General features: G+C 44.7%; 1 protein-coding gene across 1 annotated transcript in view; it reads right to left on the reverse strand.

Annotated features, from left to right (window-relative positions):
* TENM1 (teneurin transmembrane protein 1) overlaps positions 1-27,174 on the reverse strand; it is a 1,826,288-nt gene that overhangs the window by 579,460 nt on the left and 1,219,654 nt on the right. Inside the window, exon 17 of the mRNA XM_078688755.1 lies at positions 8,668-8,884. Within this exon, the coding sequence (XP_078544881.1) occupies positions 8,668-8,884 (217 nt within the window). The remainder of the gene's footprint in view (positions 1-8,667; positions 8,885-27,174) is intronic.

Raw genomic sequence — 27,174 nt, forward strand, 5'->3', positions numbered from 1 at the left:
CGGAGGAGGATGCAGTGGTCACAGTCGAAGATGTTGCCCCGCTCGACTGCGTGTCCTCCTCCTCCTCCAGGGCCACCAGCCGCCGATACTCGGCGACTGTGGCCTCCAGCCTCCGTTGCCGGGCCAATCTAGCCTGCTCCCTCCTTGTTGTTGATTTGGAAGGAGCAACTATATGAAGAAAGAAAGACATAGTCTGTAACCAATGCTCCTTATTAATAACACAAAGTGATTGAGCCGAAAGTTGGGTCACAGAGTACAAGTAGCAAATTGAAAGCACAGTACATAACTATTGAGGACAGTATCTATGTAACCTCCCACTTCTGCATCCTTGCTCTAACAGTAGTGGTAGTTTAATGAACTAATTCTACGACCACTATGGACTTCCATTACAGTCGACTATGACAGTACACCAGTCTTATTCTTCTTCTTCTCTCTTGTTTAGGGAAATGGGTACGTTATCTTATGCAAGCCGGCAGAATGACATGGACACAGCACAGTGAAGTTGCACCCGAGAAAAAAAGTTGCACACCATGATGATGGAGACAGACTTGCGTTACTGTACCGGTCCAGTACATGCAGATGGTGAAGCTATTACTTTTCTATTACGGGTGGCACTGAGAATACTCTGTTACAAGGGCTACTGCTTAATTAATTTACCTTTCACCCTACAGTGCAAATGAGTACTAGAAAAGGAAACTGAAGAAGCTAACTAATTTGATTATCTATCACTTCACATGGGACGTATTTAATGACAGATGAGATGACTTTAGGTGCTTTGCTTAATATTGAGTGAACAGTGATACACCCACACATGAATGACGTACTACAAGTAAACTAAAGTTATTAAGAGAGGTACGGAGTGTCCACCGTAATAACCAGATATATGCTGTGAATGCAAACGCAATACAAAGTACTGCTACTATTCATGGTAGTATTGGACACATTTACAATTTCTTTTCCTTGCCTTCCCTGCACTGGGACGGACGTGCGGGTGCGGTGGTACATGCTCTTCAAGGTAACACTTACTTCACCTGGCGACCATCTACTCTCTCTAGATACACATGTGCTATGTAAGAGTCAGAGAATACCATGCTCCAGGCATCCATTCAGTCAAAGTATACGCACACATACAGTTTCTGTTTCACCCACCCAGGCTGCTGTCCTTCCACCCATCCTTGCTTCATCATTGACCCAGCCATGCACCATACCATATTCTTTCCTTCCCAGCCACCTCTGGGTCCAAGCAAACACATATCGTTCTTCTTTGCCAGCCATCATACAAGTTCGCGTCCCACTTACTTACACCCTTCTTTCGCTTTTCGTTCATCCCATCCATCACGTTCGTCTAAGAACTTATTGGGATTCTTCTCACCAAAAACTTCACAGCTAAGTCGAAGTACATTTCGAGGAGGCTACTACCTGGTTGATTTGTAATTGTAATACACCCGTGCAGAAAGCACACTATGCAGTCTTCAATCTCAATAAGTAAGGAATATATAGCTTACCTGTTTCCGCCACCACCGTTTGATCCCCCACAGGAACGGCCACCAGCTCTTCTAACGCCGCCTCCTCCCCAGAGGCCTCCGAGTCCAAGTCCAACACAGCCACCTCCGCGCTGGCCCCGTCACCAGATGTTACACCTACAAAGTACATTTAAGAATGTTAGAATACACCACTCACTACTATATAATATTTGGTCTAGGAGAAATGTTAAAAAAACAGAATACAATGTAATAATTTGTGACTGTCTACTCCATAGTAAAAATGTCCCATTTTCCAGGGAAGGCTGTTGTCTTGCTGCACTTTTATGCACAACTGATGAATGCTTGCTTTTGATTTTTAACACGCACCACTTTTTCTCCTAACAGACAGAAGCTTGACTCCTGAGTCCTAAGAACACGACCAGGATCAAGTTCAAACTAGGTGAGAGTTCGGCTCGACCACAAGAAATGTGTCCAATTAATCGTCAGCACTAACCACTTTTCCGTTTACAGTTAAATAGTTTTATGACAAAGTAGATTTTAATAAATGTGTTTACTTTTAATAAAGCTTTTACACTTAAATAGACTCTGTGGTTTTTGTTCCTCTAGACTAGAGTGGATGAGCTAAAGGTTTTGGAATTTTTGCAAGCATGAGTGCCTCTGACACTTCTTGACTGTGCTGTGACTCCGTACTACTCTCTTGTCCTGCGTACGATAATCTAGAGATCATTGGGGATCTATAATCGGTGACTTCGGGAGCTGAATGACTCTGCCACACTATCTAGTCAGTAAGGAGACAGTGCATAGAGGTATTGCTGAATATAATGGGAGTCCAATGGAATTGCCAAATGTCCAATCTTAGTTAGCTACACAGACAGACTAATAAGAATAGTCTAGTAATACCACAGGGAGTCATATTCGAGGCAGGATAAGAATTTATATCCAGTCTACAAGAAGATCAAAGACGATTTAGAAAAAATCGAATGAGGAACGCTAGGAAAAAATAGGTACTGTTTATTAAAATGTAAACTTACTGGGGCCAGCAAAGGAGCCCTCGCCTGCCCGATCCTGGCCTGCATCCTCAGCACCCTCCTCCTGTGTCCTCTTGCCCTTGGGGGGAGCTGATGTACAACATGAAAGAAAGAAAAACCAGAAAACATGGATGAGATTTTTCAACCAAATCAAACATTTCAAAAGAACAATAACAACATATTTTGGAAAAATAGCAAATAGATAGACAACTATTCCACGGGATCTATCTCATGTGGTATACTACGTTATTCGTATTGCCTGATTTGCGGAACGTTGACTTAGAAAGTTCCTATGTAACTCAATAAACAGACTACTAAAGAGGTTTGCCTAGGCCTGGCACTGCAGGCAGCAGTGCGCAACACGTGACAGACAAAGTCCATCCTGCTTGCAGATCAGTGAATACTCAAACTATCAATCCACCCGCCACCACCACCACTATTTCTTCTGATAGCCATGTGACTGTCTAAAGGAAGGACTGGACTTCAGTCTGTTGGGGCTGATTTATAAGTCCCTTGCGGAAGTTGCGGCTGATTTTCCTCCATTGTTGCGTGCCTTTTCTGACGCAGCGGCAGAACAAAAGACTCGCCATGGTGTTGGTGCGGCGTATATATTAAAAAAAAAAACACATATGGGCATATGGGCGATGCATCATGTTGTAAAGCCCTGCGCCATCAGGGGGCGTTCCGGCGCAAGGGAGGGCGTACCTGCGCAGGAACGAATCCTAAAAGTGGCTGAGGGAAATCTACAAGATGTCAATCAGTCATTTTTAGGACAATGATGCATGACTCAAACCCTGCGCGCTTGAAGCCGACGTACGGCTTGATGCAGCATTGGGGAGATAGGGTACCCCAGAGCATTGCTGGAGCTGCGCCATCGTTGGCACGCAACTCCAGCAATGCGCTGCCTTTACGGCACAGATGCGTAAGGCTTCTGTGACGTTTTGGGCCAATGGGTGGTGGTGGCATGGCACACAATTACTGCCGCATCCCTGCTACTTTGCAGGGATGCGCCGGTAATTGAAAATATGACCCTTACTGTCTAGCATTACGCAGTTCTTTTCTTTACAGTACACTCATACATAATTTCTCAGGCCAATGAAATGCTTCTGAACACAACATACAAAACAAAGAAGCATAGTAGCAAGCAAGGCTACTGAGAAGGAGAGCAGTGCACCTGAAAATGAAATGCATAGAAGATTTTGAAATATAATTTACCTCAATGTAATCGGCAGCATTATTGCTCTTGGTAAAGAACAAAGATTTGCAAATAACAGAGCAGGATAAAACAGAGTAGTAAATGTACTACTACTACTACTCACCAAGCCCGGGGACCTCTACGCCGAGCGCGTCCAGCAAGTCCCGCTCCCGGTCCATGACATCGGTCCAGCGGTGGGTGGCCTGGTTATATGTGCGCCGGACCCCAGAGATCTTGTACATGGCCCGGCACACCTTCTCCCACCGCTGGCGGCGCTCCCGGATGCCATAGCCGGTCGCGATCTTGCCGCCTCCCAGGATCGTCTTGGGGAGGCGGCGCTGGACGTGGAAGATCAGTGCCGCCACTTCCTCCGCGCTGAAGATCTCCCTCGGGACCACTTGCTCCCCCCTTAAACGCCCGCACGGGAGCCGGGCACGGGGTGCGGGACCCTTCCCCTTCTCAGGGTGCTTCCCGGCTCCCTTTACCATGGTCTGGGCAGAAATAAACTTAAATGATAAAGAAGAAATAGAATAGTGAAGAAGAAAAGAAAAGAGTTTAAAAAAGTAGTTTAAAAGTAAATAAAAGCTGCAGAAAACACAAAAATATAGAGCTAGAAAAATAGAGGGTTAGATAATAAGTAAAATTAGATCAAAAAAACTTCAAACAAGCAAAGGATGGCAGAGATTGAGAGAGGATACAGAAAGCATGCCCAGAACCATAGCAATGAATGAGAAACAAGATGGCCGCGCCCGTTCACGACCGCGTGGGTAAGTTCGCGCGAGATTTTCCTTGCGAGTACGCGCGAAATTGTACTAGCGAGCAGCACACTTTGCGAGATTACACATAGCGGGCGGAAACGGAATTACGTCACGCCAACAAGATGGCCGCGCCCGTGTACGACCGATAGGGTAACTTGGCAAACGAATAGCTAGAAGCGCCTCGCGAACACGCGCAAGATCACGCGAACATACACGTCGCAACAAAAACAATTTTGTATTCGCACGTATTCGCGGCTTCCGAAATCGATCTCGCACGGATTCGCGCCCCAAAAAACGCGCGAAATTGCAAAAAAAACGATTTTAGCTAAAATGAAAGCAATGAGCAGGTGCAAAAGTTCAAACTTAACATTAGTAACATTCAAGGTAGTGCTTCCTGATGGGCCCCTCCAGAGTTTGCAACAATTCTATGACCCTGCTATGACCCAAACAGCAGGCTCATAGAATAGCACCATAAAGGTCCTGTAAAAAAAAAAATTCACTGCAACAAAAAGCAAATTACAGATAAGGAAGGAAGCAGGTGCCAGCCAGACTGGAACTTTCAAAATTACTGACACATTAATGAAACACAAATTAATTGATGGCAGTTGAAGAAGGGCAGGTGTGCTTGCTTTTTTCAACCACCATAATCTACAGTGATAAATAAACCTAATAGGTGCCAGTGAGGATGTACTAGAGGGTGGCATGGGTGTCCCAGAGGGTGGCAGTGGTGAAACAGAGGGTGCTGTGAACCTGTGATGATAAACCAGACGTAGAAACAACATAGTCGCGGCCGTTGCAAGCCGAAAAGTAAGTTCGCAATTGCGAACTTGTCCCAAAATCGGCGCGAACACGCGCCAACACAAAAAACGGAAAAATCCGCAAATCCGCTAGAGTTCGCGGATCTTCGCGGATTGCGAATCCGTAAATCCGCAATTTCGCGTACGCGAGATCCGCTAGATCCGCCCATGCTTACCGCCTTTGACTTGAATCAGCAGAGTTCCCGCAGGTTTCTAACAGGCCAGTCTTACAGGACTTCTTGGACCATATTTTTCCCGAATATAACTTGCACTTACGACTTGAGTGCTTTGGTACAGTTGAGACAGTTGACATTCTTTGTGGTCTTTTTACTTTAGGTGCGATTGGGCCAATCATAGCCCTCGCTCTTTACAGTGGGGGACAAAAACACTTTCAGACCCATTTTTACTGGCTATGGAACTGTGGGTAACTGAATTTTCGCACCTTATACTTATTACCAGTCATATATATGTGAGATGATTTTCATCCTTCTTACTTTTATTTACTTGGTTTTTTCATAAAACCTCTTCTTTTTGATTAGGGACCCACTTTTGGTACACTACTTCATCTGGTCGCTAAAGGTGCCCCTTGTATTCTTATCCTCTATTACATATTACGTAAGAGGTGTATCTACTTCTGGACACCTCTCTCACACCTAAATTTGATGTATTATTCTTTCTTATTAACATGGATGGAAATTAGGATTTTAAATTAAGGACATTATTTTTTATAAAACATGGAACGTGTCTTATAAAGATCATGCACTTTTTTGTTTATATAACATCGGAATTGATATATTGTATGATATTCCTATATAAGTTTCCCAGCCACTTTTAAATACTAGGTATCCAACCTTGTGGACAACACAGCTTACGTAAGGGTGACATATTTAATATTTAACAGTGGGGTTCTTTCCTGTTAAAAAAGGAATATTTTGACAGGTTCACCTGCCGGTTTAAAAGCTGCAGGAGTCAGACCACACAGGCAGATCTGAAGCCAGTTTGTTTCTTTGTCAGCCTGGTAAATGGCACAACATGTGCTACATTCCACAGGTGGCATTGAACTTTTCCATGTCATTGGTGTATTTTCCTCCATCATATACTATAGCCTTCCTGGAAAGTTACATAGGCCAATTAGAAGTTTGCCAATTTTACCATAGTTTAACGGTCAGTTTAAGTACACTGGGGTCTGGGCAGCAGTGCTCTAGTGTGCAGAGTTAAAACACCTGCAATATCAGCCAGCACAAAAATGGGGGTAACCACACAAAAAAAGACACTTTCTCACAACTGCCATCTAAATTGCACAGTCTTGAGTGGAGTCCATCAAAAAAGCTGCAAGAAATGGAATAATACCCAGAAGTTGTAAACGGCGAACTAATCACCCCTAAGGATCTCAAGGCTCTGGGGGCCGTCGGGGAGATTAAGTGAACTATTGCCCAGGGTCGCATGATGCCGAGTTGATCTGCCTGCAGCACTGAGGACCAACCGTGAACCCTGTGGTCCAGACTGAGTCGCTCTGGCCGCTGCACTGCACCTCTCCCCCATCATAGACATAGGGCATTGTTCAAAAAACAATGTCAAGTTGGATAGACACCATGGTAGAGTTTTTTTCCTAATCTTTCTTTTTACATAGTAGTCTTGTTCTGAGGAATTGCCAAAAGTATACAGTTCTATTATTTACCAAGTGTTTCAGTAAGGATATCTTAAAGCATAAACCTATCTTTGCCTTAAAAGAACAGGGCCACCCTCAAGTGAATAACTGGAGGTGGCCGTTATGTTGATCTAAGAACTTTGAATCCATCATCAGCCTCCAGTAATGCCAGACCAAGCCAGAGGTTCCATTCTAATTCTTCTTGGAAATGAGTACCTGCAAAGAATTTCAAGTCTGTAGAACAATCTTTGGATCACCTATTACTTGCTCACACTTGACTGAGCCGCGCTCCCAAAATGTTTTTATAGTAAACATAACTTTAAACATGCAATTCTAGTTCATGGACTACGTGACCTTAGTGTTTATACCTCTCCTACTAATGAAAATCTATTACAGTGCTTTTTTGCGCATATTATTCTATTGTTCCACACTTTTGTGAATTAGTAAGGTACAATTATTCTAGGACATTAAGAGCCTGGTTACAAATTTGACGGCCATCCCATCCACAATATTACAAGTTCAATAGGATATTATTGAACTTGTAATATGGCGGTTGGGATATCCATCACTTTTGTAAAGGAGTAACCCATCCCTCAAGATCGTAATTAGACGCTCAGCCTTGTGGAACAGTGTTCCTATTTTCATCTTAACCCTCATAGTGTTGTTATCTGGAAAATCTACTTTTCATTTATAACTGTTGTGTTCAAAGATTGTAAAGTGTTACTCTATAATGAGGATTTTTTTTCTTTTCCATGGACTCTCTTGGCAATAGCCAAGCTGCCCATGGTTACACCCATGGATGCATGGTTAGCCTTTAATCCATCGCTGTAGAAGTTCAGTTTGGAGAAGGTTCCTGAGAAGTCAAACTTTTATGACCCTGGTGATTCTAGTATAAAATAAATTATACTGTCAGTATAATGGCTCTGGACATTTATAGGTACCATACTGCTACATTCTCGCAATTTAAATTGATTTGCATTATAGCCAGGTTTCTATTTTTACTTCTCACAAAGGATCCCTTCTATGCAAGTCTAAACTAAGAGGCATCTTATGTTGCCACTATCAACAGAAAATTAGGCAAATCAGCAATCACCATCAGCAGAAAATTTCACTATTGAGTTTCACTATTTCAATATTGAAATTCTACCCATTTCCTGAACGACATGGACAAGATGGAGTGACAAAATGCCACTTCAACTGTAGGACCAAAAATACTTGTGACAACCCAGCATACCTTCCAGTAATTGGGGATTTGTAAGATGATTGAAATATTGAGACAAAATGATCGAACATTTGTTAAGCAACTGATGTTGGTGATAGGTTTTTAAGTAAATTTTTTCACATAGTGTGTTTGGAGTTTGGAATAGATGTAATTTATAATCTTGTACTGTCTCTGTTACTACAACTTGAGGTTGATAAAAATGAGCACTTTTAAGACTGGCAATTGAATCATCTGTCATTACAGTGCTTGCATTACCTAGAAAAAGTATAATCAGCTGAGGGAGGAAGGAGGCAGATTCCTCCACATGTGAGGTGAGATAAGTGACTGATTGTGCCCAGCTCTCTTGGATGTTTAGATATTCATGACTTTTGTAAGTCTCAGGTATTTCGGGTAACTCAGCTTCCTCTGATCGCTGGTGTTAAATATTATCTCTTTGATGATGATGTATGAGGAATGATGACATTACTAGCTGAAATATTTTGATGATGATGGTAGCAGTGATTATTATTATTGCTGTTATTAACGCATTACAGACCTGCTATCAAATGTCGCTTCCCCAGGGATGACATGCGTGCTATCCTTCCCGATCAAGAACTTGATGCGGTCATAGAATAGTCGAGGAGGATGCTGGGAGAAAGGGGGCTGGCTTTGTTGAATGAGGTCAAGGGGGTCTGGTGACCCATGACAAAGAGGGGTTGAGAAGCAACTGCTCTGCTGACAGCAATCAGGGTCTACACAGTCTGTCAGACCATCTGCAAAAAAAGACAAATAAATCATTATTAACAAAAACCTTTGGATGGTATGACAGCAACCAAGCTCGATGATAGAATGTTGATAAGCCTTTCTATGAAAATATTCTTAAAAATAATTATTTGGCTGTGTTCAATTTAAGTGGCACTAATGAGGCAAAATATAGACACAATTTATGTAGACATACATGTAATATTGTTATAGTATTTAAAGGGCTAAGTTACATTTTTCATTTAGTAGTAATAACGTCATTCGGTTACATAGATAGAACCATAAAATCCTTTTCAAAATACAGTAAAACAAAGTCACAATAGATGACAATAAAGATGCAACACCATAGAAATTATTGTATACAAAATATACAGCTCAGACGTGAATTTGGAATGGAATGGATGTTAAGTACACTGGGCTTGACCTGATTTATACCAACAAAAAAGTTCTATGAATAAATTAGGCATTTGAAAGTACAAATGCCACTGTGATAACCCAATGTTAAATAACAATGCATGTAGAATTATATTGAAGTGACTCCTGCTTTAACCTGGAGTGGAAAGTACAACCCAATACACTGGTGGAAAACGCTCTTGTTTTTTAACTTACTTTGTTAGAAAAGCTCAAACAATTTCCGTAAACAGTAAAGGTTTTTGTATACAGTACATAAAGGTTTTATAAGAAATAAAAACCCTGGGCATAGCCTAATTTAATCAACAGGAGATTACCTTGGACAAATAAAGCGTTTAAAAGAGCACTTGCCACTGTAATGTACCAACGGTACAGAACAATGGACAAGGAATCAAGGACAAGTGACTCATGCATTAACATATAAAAAAGTTCATCAAGACATAGATCTGTAGGACCCTCTTGTTTGGGAGCAAATTTTAATAAAAGTTCAATGGATTTCCATAACCAGATGAGCATTTGAAAGTTCAAGTCTAAAAGTGTAGCTAATAATAAGCAAAGGTAGAACAGTCATACGAATAACCGTACAATGAAACAGCACACACTTTGTCCTAGAGGGAGCAGTTGACTAAGGGAAAAATATAGGAAAGCCTCTTAGTTACAATACCAAATAAGAAATACCAAGTGACGGCCTATGTATACCTGAACAATAAGATATCAATTGTGTCTTAAGCTATACCATCACAACTATGTCATAATGAACCACAGGGGAAAATTTGAGGAGATTAAGGACAATCTAGTTAAGACTTCTTGCACATATGTCCCATGCCCATTTTAAGATTCTTGAGGTCGCAAATACCATTGGTTCATGTGTCTCGTGACTGAGAATGCGCAGCTCCTCCATACAATGGCCAATGCTCAAGTGGTGGCAAACTGGAATAATCCACATGGAGCATGGTAAAATTTACATTGGGCAGAAAATATGAAATGGGCTGCAGTTTCCTTGACTGTCAGGCAGAAATAAATCCCTGGCAGTATGGGGAACAATCCTATTCATTAATGTTTCATATTTGGGTGAACAGTTGTGGGCCAGTTAGTTGTCAATCCGACCCTCTGAAGGGGGTTCACACAAGACTTCTAAAAGGATATAGTCCCACTATAGGCGATTGATCTTAGTGCCTATATTACTTCTCTTCTTTTCTGGGTTTTGCACCTCAGACAGATGTAAACTAATGCAGGTCTCTTTAAGCACCTTGAACCACACCATGGAACAGATTTTTTTATCAAGAACAACCAACTCCTTTAGGGCAATTCTACAGGCAACCAACTCAGGCGTTGTCCATATTATAACTGAAAACTTTAGGATTCTGAGTCGTGCAATATGGGACACCCTCTGAATATTAAAATCCCACCTCAGTGTAAACATAGTGATCCCACTAGGCAAATTTAATAGTGACCTTAAGAATCTATTTTCCATTCTTATTAATAGAGTAGCATCATTAAAATCCCTAGAGTTCCACCCCAAAGTCAGCCCCGCCCAATACAAAAGCTCTAAAAACCTCAAGGACTGGAGACAGTACCCTACAGGAAGTGAGTCTGTACTTTTTTTAATTGATGCAGATCTCTGCAGCAACAAAGTTGTACTATTTTCAAGTTGGGGTTTCCATGAGAAGTTGTCTGAGAGTCTGACCCCTAGATAATGAAAGAACCTAACTTGCTCAATCAATGTCCCATCTACCTCTATTTTATTTTTGAAAGAACAATGGGGATTTAGGGCCATGAACTTTGTTATCTCAGCATATTTGCAATAAAACATCTGGAATTCACCCAACAAAGTTTGGGGGCCATAGGGGTATGTTGCATGAGTAGTGTGTCATCAGCAAACATCGCGGTACAAAAGGGGGTGGTGATGGACAGAGCATCTGAACCAATCAAACACTCACACCCTGTCAACAGATCTGGGTTTAATCGACCACCGTTCTTTAGCCCACTCTGCCACCCCAGTTCAGACAAGGCCATATACAAATCAGTCTGACCCTGTGCCTCATGGGAACAGTCCAGCCCGAACTGCCAAGCCATGCCTTTCCTGGACCAGAAACAAGCTTCTTAGGACCGGTTTCTGGCATTTCAGCCGTCTTCAGCCAGGCTTGCTTGAATCCAGTGGCAAAGTGAGCAAGGAACTCACGTCTGAGCATACCCTGCCAACTTATGGCAAACAAAGCGGTACAAAAGGGGGTGGTGATGGATGGAGCATCTGAACCAATCAAACACTCACACCCAGTCTACAGATCTGGGTTTAATCCATCAACGTTCTTTAGCCCACTCTGCCACCCCTGTTCAGACATGGCCATATGCAAATCAGTCTGACCCTGTACCTCATGGGAACAGTCCAGCCCGAATTGCCAAGTAATGCCTTCCCTGGACCGGAAACAAGCTTCCTAGGACCGGTTTCTGGCATTTCAGCCATCTTTAGCCAGGCTTGCTTGAATCCAGTGGCAAAGTGAGCAAAGGACCAATGTCTGAGCATACCCTGCCAACTTATGGCAAACAAAGTGGTACAAAAGGGGGTGGTGATGGACGGAGCATCTGAACCAATCAAACACTCACACCCAGTCAACAGATCTGGGTTTAATCCATCACCGTTCTTTAGCCCACTCTGCCACCCCAGTTCAGACATGGCCATATGCAAATTAGTCTGACCATGTGCCTCATGGGACCAGTCCAGCCCGAACTGCCAAGCCATGCCTTCCCTGGACCGGAATCAAGCTTCCTAGGACCGGTTTCTGGCATTTCAGCCGTCTTCAGCCAGGCTTGCTTGAATCCAGTGGCAAAGTGAGAAAGGGACTCACGTCTGAGCATACCCTAAAAACTTATGGCGAATAAAGCAGTACAAAAGGGGGTGATGATGGACGGAGCATCTGAACCAATCAAACACTCACACCCAGTCAAAAGATCTGGGTTTAATCCATCACCGTTCTTTAGCCCACTCTGCCACCCCATTTCAGACATGGCCATATGCAAATCAGTCTGACCGTGTGCCTCATGGAACAGTCCAGCACGAACTGCCAAGCCATGCCTTCCCAGGACTGGAAACAAGCTTCCTAGGACCGGTGTTTGGCATTTCAGCCGTCTTCAGCCAGGCTTGCTTGAATCCAGTGGCAAAGTGAGCAAGGGACTCACGTCTGAGCATACCCTACCAACTTATGGCGAACAAAGCGGTACAAAAGGGGGTGGTGATGGACGGAGCATCTGAACCAATCAAACACTCACACCTAGTCAACAGATCTGGGTTTAATCCATCACCGTCCTTTAGCCCACTCTGCCACCCCAGTTCAGACATGGCCATATGCAAATCAGTCTGACCCTGTGCCTCATGGGAACAGTCCAGCCCGAACTGCCAAGCCATGCCTTCCCTGGACCGGAAACAAGCTTCCTAGGACCGGTTTCTGGCATTTCAGCCATCTTCAGCCAGGCTTGCTTGAATCCAGTGGCAAAGTGAGCAAAGGACTAATGTCTGAGCATACCCTGCCAACTTATGGCGAACAAAGTGGTACAAAAGGGGGTGGTGATGGACGGAGGATCTGAACCAATCAAACACTCACACCCAGTCAACAGATCTGGGTTTAATCCATCACCGTTCTTTAGCCCACTCTGCCACCCCAGTTCAGACATGGCCATATGCAAATTAGTCTGACCATGTGCCTCATGGGAACAGTCCAGCCCGAACTGCCAAGCCATGCCTTCCCTGGACCGTAATCAAGCTTCCTAGGACCGGTTTCTGGCATTTCAGTCGTCTTCAGCCAGGCTTGCTTGAATCCAGTGGCAAAGTGAGAAAGGGACTCACATCTGAGCATACCCTGAAAACTTATGTCGAATAAAGCAGTACAAAAGGGGGTGGCGATGGACGGAGCATCTGAACCAATCAAACACTCACACCCAGTCAAAAGATCTGGGTTTAATCCATCACCGTTCTTTAGCCCACTCTGCCACCCCATTTCAGACATGGCCATATGCAAATCAGTCTGACCTTGTGCCTCATAGGAACAGTCCAGCCCGAACTGCCAAGCCATGCCTTCCCAGGAACGGAAACAAGCTTCCCAGGACCGGTTTCTGGCATTTCAGCCGTCTTCAGCCAGGCTTGCTTGAATCCAGTGGCAAAGTGAGTAAGGGACTCACGTCTGAGCATACCCTGAAATCTTATGGTGAACGAAGCAGTACAAAAGGTGGTGGTGATGGACGGAGCATCTGGACCAATAAAACACTCACACCCAGTCAACAGATCTGGGTTTAATCCATCACCGTTCTTTAGCCCACTCCACCACCCCATTTCAGACATGACCATATGCAAATCAGTCTGACCCTGTGCCTCATGGGGACAGTCCAGCCCGAACTGCCAAGCAATGCCTTCCCAGGACCGGAAACAAGCTTCCTAGAATCGGTTTCTGGCATTTCAGCCGTCTTCAGCCAGGCTTGCTTCAATCCAGTGGCAAAGTGAGCAAGGGACTCACATCTGAGCATACCCTGCCAACTTATGGCGAACAAAGCGGTACACTTTTACCGCTTCGTTCTGACCCTGGGCCTCATGGGAACAGTCCAGCCCGAACTGCCAAGCCATGCTTTACCTGGACCGGAATCAAGCTTCCTAGGTCCGGTTTCTGGCATTTCAGCCATCTTCAGCCACGCTTGCTTGAATCCAGTGGCAAAGTGAGCAAGGGACTCACGTCTGAGCATACCCTGCCAACTTATGGCGAACAAAGTGGTACAAAAGGGGGTGGTGATGGACGGAGCATCTGAACCAATCAAACACTCACACTCAGTCAACAGATCTGGGTTTAATCCATCACCGTTCTTTAGCCCACTCTGCCACCCCAGTTCAGACATGGCCATATGCAAATCAGTCTGACTCTGTGCCTCATAGGAACAGTCCAGCCCGAACTGCTAAGCCATGCCTTCCCAGGACCGGAAACAAGCTTCCTAGGACCCGTTTCTGGCATTTCAGCCGTCTTCAGCCAGGCTTGCTTGAATCCAGTGGCAAAGTGAGCATACCCTGCCAACTTATGGCGAACAAAGCGGTACACTTTTACCGCTTTGTTCGCCATAAGTTGGCAGGGTATGCTCAGACGCGAGTCCCTTGCTCACTTTGCCACTGGATTCAAGCAAGCCTGGCTGAAGACGGATGAAATGCCAGAAACCGGTTGAGATTGTCAGCACATTGTTAAGTACAGAATGGAATGCATTAATTACGAGAGATGCAATGTGATGTAACACTGTCACCTATCATCCCATAATTTGACAGAGTTGCAGGATGGACACATTAGTGGAGATATTAATTAAAGAGATAATGAAATTATAGCTCTGCAGTAATGAAATACAGCTTTTGAGCGTTCCAGCACACAGGACAGAGCCGTGATACCTGTGAGACCGCTTGATTTTTTTCTCTAAATCATTTCTGTGTTGCTTTTCTAAGGCATCAGTATGAGAGAGAGAGAGTATTTCTAAGACTGTAGGCATCATGGATTTCTAACAGGGTCCATTTGCAGCTGAACCACTTTGGCTGCGGATTAGGTGTTAGATTCGGATTCCAGAAACCCATGTCCACCCTGAAGTGTCATATAAGGCATTTCAGGCTCACACTAGAAGGTCCAAGCATAAAACAAAACAGCCAATTTAAGACTCCCAGGGCCCACTTCAAGACAGACCTTACAAGCAGAAATTCACCTGCAGTTGTACTCCTGCAAATAGAATTTAGGATTGTAGAAAAACGACCGATATAATCTATTGTAACGAATCTGAAGGTGGGAACATGGCTAATGTAAGACTAGACAATTTTTGACGATAGTGATCAACCACGAAGTGGTATTCACAAGCATTTCCATGGTTTTTCACATTCAGTTTATCTAGTGGTGAGAACAAGAGAAAAATAACACCATTTGTATTCTAACCTTGATCCTAACCATAAACTGTGGATTCCCTAAGGTTCATATGAGGTCAGAAAACAAGCAGTGTCTGCTCCAAGAATTGCTTGACCACATATATCTAGGGACCAGATGTATCAAAGGGTTTTACACATTCTGTTTCTAAGGGGATGTGAGTTCATACATATGGCCAAAAGCAACGATGCACTTGATTACGTGTCTCGGGCAAAACACAAGTGCAAATTGCACACCCACGAATTACCGCTATTTTGAGTGGTATATCTTAAGAAACGGGAAATTACATATAATTTGTGTCTGATCGTACTTGCCTGTACTGCGAAAACCAAAAATTCCATACAATTTTTGGTTTGCTGCCACAAGAAATGGGTGTAACTTCTCACGTTCGATGGCATATGCATTCGACTTATGATCAAATTTGAGACACTAACAGGTGTCTGTGCCCTATGCACGATTACCAGAGCCTCAGTTATCGCCTTCAGTAAACAAATAAACTCAAGTTGTGTGCATGCCAATTTTGGCATCTAAATTTATTTGGACTTTTTTCGTAAACTCCAGACTGAAGTGTCAGGCAAGGATGTCGCTATCCCTCACCCACAGCAGGATAATTTTGCCCAGACAAAGCGCTGGGTAATGCCGTTTGCCGTTATCCTTGTAAACACATCCTTCAAAGCACTCAGGCAGAGGGAACGGACCAGCGGGCGCTCAACAAATATCCTGGAATACATTAAAAGCGTAACTAAATATGCATACTAATCTGGAAGAGGAAGATCACACATTGATGCGACAGTAAAGCTGAAAACAGCTGAATTCAACTAGATCGGGTAGGCAAAACACATACTGAAAATCCTTTTTTGTTGCACACTCGATTTCCTTTGTGAGGCAGCTTGTTCTTGAATTTGATGAGGCGTTTATATTCAGAGTTCTCTCCTCACATTCTGGCATGCCTTACTGTTTGCTAACTGACTGACAGGCACGCATACCAATTTATCAAAGTTTCACGCTATTAAGGCCTGAACAAATATCTCTTTTCCAAGGTCGTTTTTTTTAAAAATATGTATGCCATTCATAGCCTTTCCTTTTATTTGAAGCATTCTGAAGGCATATTGTGACCAAACAAGAACATTTTTAGTTTTGATCGTTTCTGATCCAGCATGATTTAAAAAAATTGCATTACATGACATGTTATTTACAGAAGACACGAAAAACCGAAAGTACACGATGCACACGTTAGACACAGTAACACAAGACATAAAGACAAGTGTACCAGAAGCATTGTAAAAGCGTGCTTTAAAACGTGACATGAAGAAAACAATTTTATAAGCTAACATACATATAGAAAAGCTGCACTAATGAAATGTAATTCATATGTTGCTTATAGACGTACATTAATGAGAATGTGATGCTATGCATTTTAGTTACAAATTCTTATAGAGCTCATGGCTACCCAAAAATGGGCTTCCCAGCGTTTAATAGGAAACATACGGAGTGACAAACTGCTCAGGTAAACAACGGAGTTTTTCGGTGCTTTCTAAAACGGAGCAAATTGCTATTGGCTCTTAGACCAATTGGGAGGGAATTCCAAAGCTTAGGTGCCAGGTAAGCAAAGGATTGCCCTCCACGTCTGACCCATTTCATTCTGGGGATCGCCCAACATTTTTTACTATTTGACCTTGAATCATGAGTTTTATTATGTGGAACAATGATTAGCCTCAGAATATGTGGTCTCTGGGCATGCTTTACTTCGTGTACAAAACAACAACCGAGTTTTAAATTCAATTCTTTTCCTTACTGGCAACTAATGAAGACCGACCAGAGCCGGACGCACTGATTGTGATTTGGAAACGTTCAGCAAAGTTCTGGCTGCAGCGGTCTCTATAATCTGCAGCTTTCTGTTGACTTACATGGGCTGCCAAGATAAAGTGTATTGCCATAATCCAAATGCTACAAGATAAGCCCTTGTATCACTATTCTACGGGTTTTAATTGGAATCAATTCACTTGTCTTCCTAAAAGTTCTTAGAAGGCCAAAGTATGTTCCTGCCGATTTCTTGTCTTGAGATGCCATGTTACGGTCCTTATCTGGTAATGCTCCCAGGCTTTTAACTTCCTCTTTTTGAGAAGGACGATCACCAAATCATGGGGGCTAAGAAAGAATATCTCAGAGGGAGGGGTTGTTCCCAACCACCATGGCCTCTGTCTTGTCGCCGTTTAGTTGAATGCGACTATTATACATCCAAGTATTCACCTGTTCCATGCAGGCAGCTAAATTGGCCTTAGTCTGGCAGATGTGAAATGCAAAAGAGATGACAATCTGAGTATCGTCAGTGCATGAGACCATTGTTAAACCTGCTTAACAGATAATGTCTGCTAGGAGGCCAAGATATACATTAAAGGCATTACCCCAAGGAAATGCCTTGGGGTACTCCACAGTTAAGCTGATAGACCTCCAACAGGCAAGGTCCCTCACTGACCTGGGAGCTTCTGTTGTCCAGAAAGGTGGTCAGACAATTTAGCACATTACCTGTGATTCCTAGTGCCACCATCCTACTTCGAAGAATAGGGTGGGAAACAGTGTCGAAAGCTGAGCTCAAACCCAAAAGGATGAGCACAGCTGAGCCACCTTTTTCCAATATTCTCCTAAGGTCTTCCGTGGCTAGTAGGAGAGCCGTCTCCGTGTCATACCCAAGTCTAAAACCTGTTGGAGTTGGTTGTAAGAGATTATAAGATTTAAAAAACTGGTAATGTAACCATTGACCACATTCTCTAAAATCTTGCTCACACCAGGAAGCAGAGGTATAGGCCTATAATTCTCTACATTGTCAGGATCCAAGGAAGGTTTTTTCAGCAATGGACTGACAACCGCATTTTACCAGCGTTCAGGGACTAGTCCTTTGTCAGGAAAAGATTATATAGGTTAGTTAGGGCTGATAAAATGATCTCTCCTCTTTTGAGCAAAATTTCTATTGGGTCGGAGCCCAAGGGGGATCAGGATGTAATTGTCTTTGCAACTTCCCAAATAACATTGCTGTTTAACTCTAGAAATACTGAAAAGGTTGGAGTATCTTTACTAACTGTATTATAGCCATTAGTAGCTGGATGCGGTTCCTGATCAAGGTTACTTTTCACAGAGTCATACATATAACTTTACTAATGAAATAGTTGGCAAGCTCATCATAACGTTCGCTGGAAGAGAGGGAGCCTTATCTTGCAACTTTAGGTTTCAGGAAGGACTTTACAATCGTGTTGATTTCATTGGAGGCATGTGAAGACCAGGTGATTCTATCAGCAATGTTCATTAGCCTAGCTTTCCTAATTGTGTACTGATAGATTTCCCTAAGCTTTTTTGTGAATTACCTTCTTTTCTTCACCAAAATGCAGCCTCCATTTCCTTTCCTCCCTCTTATATATTTTCTTTAACTCTCTAATTTCAGGTATAACCCAGGTGACATTTGTCCTAGTACGGTGGGACGTCAGCATTTTTCTTGGGATCTGAGTCTCTAAAAATGACTCAATGCAATCCTCAAATGCCCTATACACAGCATAGGCGTCCCCATCTTGTGGGAACCATAAGGCCTATAGTGCTTCTATCCACTGCAAAATATTAAGTTTTGACCATTATCTGGCCAATTTGGGGCAAAAAGTACTGGACTTGAGTATGTCTGTCCTATTGAGGAAACACTCAATCATTTTGTAACCTGACCAGAGAACATGTGAAGAGGCCTAGTGATTTTTATGCTTTTTGCTGAGAATGCAATAGTTAGAAAAGTCAGCCCAAAATGGTGTACCCATGAAGTACAAGCTTGAGATTTTGAACATTGATACTAGAGACCTTATAGTTTATGAAATCTTAGAAACGATTCTAGCAAAACGAAATTTGTTAAACGTGCATTAATTAGGAATTTCGTAAATTTTTGTGGTAGGGTATTTCTAACGTTAGCCATTTCTATATCGTAATAGTTTGTAAAAGTTCTTTATATCTGTATATATTCTTCTCTTGAAGTTATTTCATTTCATCATATTTGAAGCAAAGTTTAAGCTTATTTAATTTAAACATGTGATGCTAACTTAAAGGCCTTCATGAAATGTTTTTTTTAGTGCTGACATTTTCCCTGATTTAATAAAATGGATCATTCTTTGCAAGTAAAATGTTGCTTGTTTAATCCTGGACATGGCTACATCCTGACTTTCTTCAATGTTTGTTTGAAGTTCACAGTGAAATATTCCTGTGGGAATAGAATTTCAGCTGTGGCTATAAGTCACAACTTTGTATTTCTTTTCCCACAATGTTAGGCATGTTTGGACTCACAAACTTTAGTTTCTCATGACTACCTTGGAAAACTAGCCTGATGTTTCAAACATCTCAGGTGACATGATGTGAACAGGACATGTGATAGTCTTTTGATGGTGGTGTGATTGTATGCCACCGGTCTTTTCTAAAATTCTATAAAAGAAGAAGACCCAGAGGAGGGTCAACAACCGCCATGCTGATTTCTCCTACTTGAGATCCAGATAACATGCTTATCGATCTTTTGCTATGGACTGTTTGTCGATGCTACAATCGGTAGCTGATGGACTGAGACCTTTTTTGCTGAACCATTTCTATTTATTAATTTCCATGATATCTTTAGCTATATGCTAATGTACTTGCCCCTAATGGACTATAAGGCCGAATCCCTCCCTTTTCGTAAGACCTGAGCTGTTAGACCTTGAACAATCCTTTTGCCTGATAGGCTAGTTGGGCTCTGTAACTCTGTAACAACATCCTCTAAAGATTGCTTAAATGTTTGGTGCATTGATGCAAGCTGTAATATTCTTGACTAAAGTCCTTAGGAAATTGCTTATTCTAATGGATGTTGATTCTATGTCAGGACCGGAAGCTTCAGATTATGCTTTTCTCTCTCCGCTGTTTATTAACAGAAAACACATAGCAGCCAGAAAAGCAAAACTTGTAAAGGATATGCTATACCACTCAACACTGGGATAAACATATCTCCAAAAAACATCAAACACATGGGATAAACTACAACTCCCATCAGTCCATAAACATAGTCCTTCCATAGTGTCCACTGCGCTAAGGTAGGGCATCCATCTTGTGATCCCATCCTCTTTCTTCGCTGCTACGCAGCCAGTTAAGTGCCTTCCCTGTTCTCTCCCTCGTTTTGGGTGTAGTGAGAGCGTTTTGGGGTTTGGTACTGCGTGTGTTATTGTAAATTGTGTGGGCTCTTGTTGTGGGGGTTTTCAAATTGTTTCCCTTGCAGAGCCCGTGTTTTCTTGCCTTTGTCGCGGGGACGTTTCGCCCCTGACGCGACTGTCCCCGGACTTGCGGCTCGTTTCGCTTGCCGCTAGAGGGCGCTGCCGCGTCTCGTTCTCCTCAGCGCGTCTTTCCCTTCATCGGGAGCCGCGCTGAGGAGAGCGATCGCGCCAGAGCCTTCGACTGCTGCCCCACCGTGACGCCCGACCAGGGTTGTACTGCCCCAGCATCTTGACGCCCGTTTGTGGGTCTGTACTTGCGGTTTTACCGCGCTGACGCCTGCGGGCGGTATTTGGTTCAGCACTTGCCGATTTTGCTCGGCGTCATTTGCATATTTGTTCTGTGAGCGCGCTGGGGGGCGGCTTGAGACCCGGTCTTGTTTAAGAGGGTCAGCGCGTTCAGAGGGGTGCTGCCTCTTGCTGTCTGGTGTGCCAGATATTCAAAGCCTTTGCTAACCTCTGGTTAGCCCACACTGCTGGTGCCTGGGCCAGTCTAAAACCTCATTCCCCGCCCTAAAGGACTTAGTCATGGCAGAGGGATATTATGTGGAGGAGGAAACCCACCAATACTTGGGGGATGACGAATTTTATGAGGCTGTAGATCAGTCCATCTATAGGTGTGTACAGGAGATCGTGGGGCCTATGGAGGATAGACTCTCGGCCCGCATTGTGGAGGAGTGCACTAAATTGGCCTCTACGGTACCGGGTACCCAGGGTTCGGCCCCTGCCACTTCTGAGATTAAACCACCTGCCCCCAAGAAGGTATGCAGGGATAGTGGCTCCGGAGGGTCGCAAGGGGTGGATAAGGACGCCTTTGAACGCCTCCGGGATGCGTTCCTGGCTAAGGCAACGGAGCCTGACACCCCTGCGTCGCTCCCAGCCCCGGGCCCTTCGGGGTCGACCGCGACAGCCCCTTCCTCCCCGGGAGGGCTCTCCCCGGCGGACACGGATGACGACGAAGATTCAGTGCGCTCGTGGCGCCCGTCCGGATCAGCGGCGGAGTTGCCTCATGACGCCTCAGGTATGCTTGACCCGGACGATATTATCCATCCGAGGTCGGCAGCCTGGGCACCGGGCGACAAAGTCGCGAAGTTCGTGGCGGGACGTCTACGCAAGCCACTGGAGCAGGAGGCACGTAGTTGCCTCAGGGGAGAGTGTCCGCGGCCTTCACTGGAGGGCAAAGTGGCCCTGACCCCTGAGTTAGACGGGAAAATGGCTACTTTTATGGCAAAGTTTGTTAAGGACCCGCGAAAAGGCATTGACCGTTCCTGGCGGTCATGCCAAGACAAGCTTTTAGATACAATAGGCCCCTTAACGAAGATCCTCGACATGGCGGAGGAGGCCAAAGTTTCCGGTTCCACAATTTCACCGGAAGTTCTCTCTAATTGGGCTCAGAGGGCAGTGATATTTTTGGGCAACGCTAATTGCGCCCTTTCAACAGAGCGTAGACGCTCGCTGCTCATTAAGTTAGATCCTAAATTGGGAGACCTGGCCTCGTCAGAGGCGGGAGCAGTAGCGCAGGGCGGCCTATTTGGAGATCCATTCATAAAAGAACTGGGGAAATTTGTCTCCACCTTTTCATCCCTAGACAGAGCACAGTCCACCATAAAAAGGGTGTTTAACCAGCGTTTTTCCCGCGGGGCCGGCCGTGGAAGGGGCCTCACGTCCGGCCGTGGTGGACAGAACCAACCAAATAAGGGTCAAGGCTCCGGCAGAGGTCAATACAACTCCTCGGCTAATTACACTAACTTCTACCCCTCCAGGGGTCAACGCTTCAGAGGAGGCCGCGGCGGCTTCAGGAATGACGCACACAGCAACAATTCTCACGGTGAGTGTAATCCCGGCGGACCAGGTCCAGATTGGGGGGAGACTGGCCTGCTTCCAGGAGGCCTGGTCAGCACTTACGAAGGACGCGTGGGTTCTTCAGACAGTGCGTGGGTTCCACATAGAATTTTACGATCACCCGATTCAATTAAGGGATCCACGGCCCATTCTTTTTTCCCAAGGGGATGCCCGGTTGATCGACGAGGAGGTCTTGGCTCTGTGCCAGAAAGGCGCCATCTGTCGTTCAACACGGCATCCTTCAGGTTTCCGCAGCAACATTTTCCTGGTGGAAAAGACGGATGGCGGCAAGAGACCGGTGATAAATCTCCGAGAATTCAACGGTTGGTTGGTTTACAACCATTTCAAGATGGAGGGGATCCATCTTCTCAGGGACGTCCTACGGGCGAACGACTGGATGGTCCGTTTGGACCTGAAGGACGCTTACTTGGTAGTGCCCATCCACCCGCCTCACCGTCGGTTCCTGCAGTTCCTCTGGCGGGACCAGGTTTACGAGTTCACAGCCCTTCCTTTCGGACTCTCCTCGGCCCCGTGGTGTTTCACCAAATTGTTACATCCAGCGGTGGAGGTCCTTCGGAGTCAGGGCATCCGAATGATCGTCTATCTAGACGACATCCTTTTAATGGCACAATGTCCCAGCAAGCTGATTCTTCAGCTCAACCAAACGATAACGTTATTGCAAGGTCTGGGTTTCATCGTCAACAAGGACAAGTCTGTCTTGACGCCTTCCCAGAGGATGGTGTTCCTGGGGTTCCTAGTGGACTCGGTGCAGGCTTCCCTCAGTCTGCCATCACGGAAGATGGCCAAGATCAGGCACGAACTCCGGCAGACGATCGCCAAGGAGCGCACGTCTCTGCGTCAGATCGCCAGGGTGGTGGGCCTCCTCTCGTCCTCCATCCAGGCGATCTTTCCGGGTCCGCTTCATTATCGGGCCCTTCAGCGCCTCAAGGCGTACCACCTTCGGAAAGGTCTATCTTACGAACAGTTGGTCCCTTTGTCCGAAGAGGTGAAGGAGGAGATGTCCTGGTGGCTCTCCCACATGGAGGCCTGGAACGGCCGGGCGATTTTCGGGTCGGTTCCGGATCTAGTAATAGAGTCGGACGCCAGCAGATCTGGTTGGGGCGCCCGTTGCGGCGATCTCTCCACAGGCGGAGGCTGGTCGTCAGAGGAGCAGCGTCTCCATATCAATTGTCTGGAGCTCCTCGCAGGTTCTTTCGCGGTCCGTTGCTGGACCAAGGATTCAGCGTCATCGTGCGTCCTTCTACGGATGGACAACATCTCAGCGGTGCGCTATGTCAATCACCTGGGCGGCCCTCGGTCCAAAGCCTTGGCGAATTTAGCAAAGGATTTTTGGGACTACTGCCTAGCCCACCAGGTCTCGGTGACAGCAGAGTACCTACCGGGTCGTGCAAACCAGGTGGCGGACTGGCACTCGAGGTACCTGCGGGACTCGAGTCTCTGGAAGTTGGACACACAGGTGTTCCATTGGCTACAGACCATTTGGGGCCCGTTCTCGGTGGACCTGTTTGCGTCCCGTCTCGACTTCCAGTTACCAAGGTTTTTCAGCTGGAGGCCGGATCCTCTAGCGGTGGCCACGGATGCGTTCCTTCAAGACTGGAGTCAGGAGCGCCCGTATGCTTTTCCACCTTTTTCAATGATAATGAGGTCGGCGGCCCTTCTTCACCGCCAGCAGGCGGAGGTGGTGATGGTGACGCCGTGGTGGAGGTCGCAAGTTTGGTTTCCGGTTCTTCTGGAACTTTCTTGGGATTTTCCAATCCTACTCCCCCGGCTCCCTCATCTTCTTCTCAATCCAGACGGGGACCCACATCACCTGATAGTGCAGGGTTCTCTCCGCCTCATGGCATGGAGGCTTTCCGGAGACGCTGGTCGCTCCCTGGCCTTTCGGGAGCAGCTGACTCCTTTTTGGCTAAAGCATGGGCCAGCAGTACCACGAAGAGATATAGATCAGCGTGGTCCAGGTGGGTGCGTTGGTGTCTTCGACGGGACCTGGATCCCCTGGTCGCAGGAATCGTTCACGTACTGAATTTCCTGGCGGATCTAGCGACTAGTGGTTTGGCCTATCGAACGATTAATGCCGTTCGCTCGGCGATTTCGGCGGCACATGAACAGATAGACGGTGCCCCGGTTGGGGAACATCCCCTGGTGTGCAGGCTCCTTCGGGGGGTACGTCTTGATTTGCCCCCGGAGCCAAGGTATTCTGTCCTTTGGGACGTTAATTTGGTCCTGAACCTTTTCCTTTCTTGGCAACAGAATAGATATCTTTCTCTGAAAGAACTATCGGCAAAATTGGCCATGCTATTGTGCCTGGTGTCGTGTCGGAGGGTGTCCGATGTACGTGCTTTGGATATCTCAGCGAGAGTGTTCTCTCCGGATGGAGTTACCTTCACGGTGGGTCGTCGAACGAAGTCCGCAACGAGATCTATATCTTACCCGGCCTTCGTGGACGTTCCCAAACTATGTGTGGTCCAGTGCCTAAAAGCATACGAAGATATGACTTTAGAACTTCGGCCTCCGGGCGAACAGCAGCTCCTGATCGCACTGCGAAAACCGCATAAGGCGGTATCCTCTCCCACCATAGCCCGTTGGGTACGGTGGATATTGCAAGAGGCTGGCATTGATACCAAGCAGTTTGGAGCTCATTCGGCCAGAGGTGCTATGGCCTCGAAAGCTTTCTCCTTGGGAGCACGTTTGGAGGACTTAATGCGTGCCGCAGATTGGTCCTCGGATTCCACTTTCAAACGGTTTTATTTCAAGCCAGTGGTGGATATTGCGAGTTTGGTGGTCGGTCAGCTTTAAACAAGCATAATCTGAAGCCTCCGGTCCTGACATAGAATCGAAATTTGCCTAGCATAGTAACGGTAAGTTTCAATTCTATTAAGGACACGGAGGCGAGGATTATCCCACCCACTCTCTGGCGGAGATCCCTCCCCGTATTGGTGTAAGTAAAGATTCTGTGAAGTACTTGCTTCTAACGTATTGGTGTAGTAACAACACTTGAAGTGCTTGCTTCTGACGTGTCGGCATATTGATTGTTTCTTGCCTTGTTCAAGTCACTTATGAACGTTTGCGGCGCTGACGCTGTTGTTTTTTCCTTCCAGGTAACGAATCTAAACAGGATCGTGGTTGATTTGGCGTGACTCGCGCGAAGAAAGAGGATGGGATCACAAGATGGATGCCCTACCTTAGCGCAGTGGACACTATGGAAGGACTATGTTTATGGACTGATGGGAGTTGTAGTTTATCCCATGTGTTTGATGTTTTTTGGAGATATGTTTATCCCAGTGTTGAGTGGTATAGCATATCCTTTACAAGTTTTGCTTTTCTGGCTGCTATGTGTTTTCTGTTAATAAACAGCGGAGAGAGAAAAGCATAATCCTCGCCTCCGTGTCCTTAATAGAATTGAAACTTACCGTTACTATGCTAGGCAAATTTCGATTCTTTATTATAATACCAAATTAATCTAAATCTTGTCTTAGTCTGTTATTGAGTCCTGTTGGTTTTTTCCATTTTGAATGTGACTAATGTTTTAAATGAGTTGTAGGGAGAATCAGAAATCTTTGCCAGAACATCAGGTATTACTTTACCTGTTTTGTGTCGCAATTGCTGAGATTTTGGTTTGCATAATTCTCACTCGACTTAACTTCTTCAGGAGGTTGGGTCTTCCTGTTGCTATTCTTTATTTCTACAGCATGGTATTGAGAGCGGTGTATCTGAACTTGTTTTCCAACTTGTGGATTGGTTGTCAATTAATTGTCCTCAATCGACAGCTAAAGTTGAAGTTGGTCACCTTAATGTCTACCTCTCCTATTAGCAGAGAAAGATTCATCAGAGGATCATTGCCTCTGCGGTAATGGAAAGGCTTCAGACTGCCTAATCATGGAGGGTCCAGTACGGTTAGAGTGGTAAGGAGAGTAATCATACAATTGAAATTTATGCACTGCTTCACGCTGCAATATTTCCATCTTCAAAATCTTACCTACACGAATTGTGATGGGACAGTATAAACAATACTTATTGTTATAATTACTATAATTATAATTATTATCATTGTTGCTGCTGTTGCTGTTATTAATATTATTAGCAGAAGTAGGTGTAATAGTAGCAGCAGTAGTAGTAGGTAGTAGTAGTAAAAGTTGTGGTGGTATTGTTATCTTGGTAATACTAAAAATTATGCAAATGGAACCAGCAATAACTAATATCATTGTGAAAATCATAACAATAATAATTGGTCACTGTACTTCGCAGCGACTTTCAATATCATTATAATACATGCTAAGGAGTACCTTAATCCATGTTATTATGATTACATAATTTTACTTGAACTTCTGCAACTACTAATATTAAAACTACTTCTGACATTACTTCTATAAATTATAATAATAATAAGAGCTTTTGGGATAAGGTCTTGCTACTATATATTATAATGATACTGCAAGCTACCAAGGAGCTCCTTGACTGAAAAGAGAACAAGGCCAAACTCTAAACTCCTTTATAAGGTCGAGAACATTATTCCACATAATACATGGATAATTAGTCCATATATGCCATGGGCACACTCTCACCCTACCATTTCAAAGTTGACCTTTTTCGCCCACTAATGCAAGAGATCACCAGATTGCAAATATGGAATGGCATCATTTTTGTTGTAATCCATCATTTTTTTTCAGGATGGCTTTGATGGATGTAGAACTGTGAGCGCTTTATCACCACTAAACAGTGGTAAGGTGACTGTGCTTTCCCTCTAAAATATGTGGTGTGCCTTTGGTACTGCCTGCTCCAACTGTTTAACTTCCCTATAAGTCCAGTGTAGATGGTGCCTAAAATGCACCCATGACATGTGGGCTG

The sequence above is a fragment of the Lissotriton helveticus genome, chromosome 4_1 (genome assembly GCF_964261635.1).
Source record: "Lissotriton helveticus chromosome 4_1, aLisHel1.1, whole genome shotgun sequence".
NCBI lineage: Eukaryota > Metazoa > Chordata > Amphibia > Caudata > Salamandridae > Lissotriton > Lissotriton helveticus.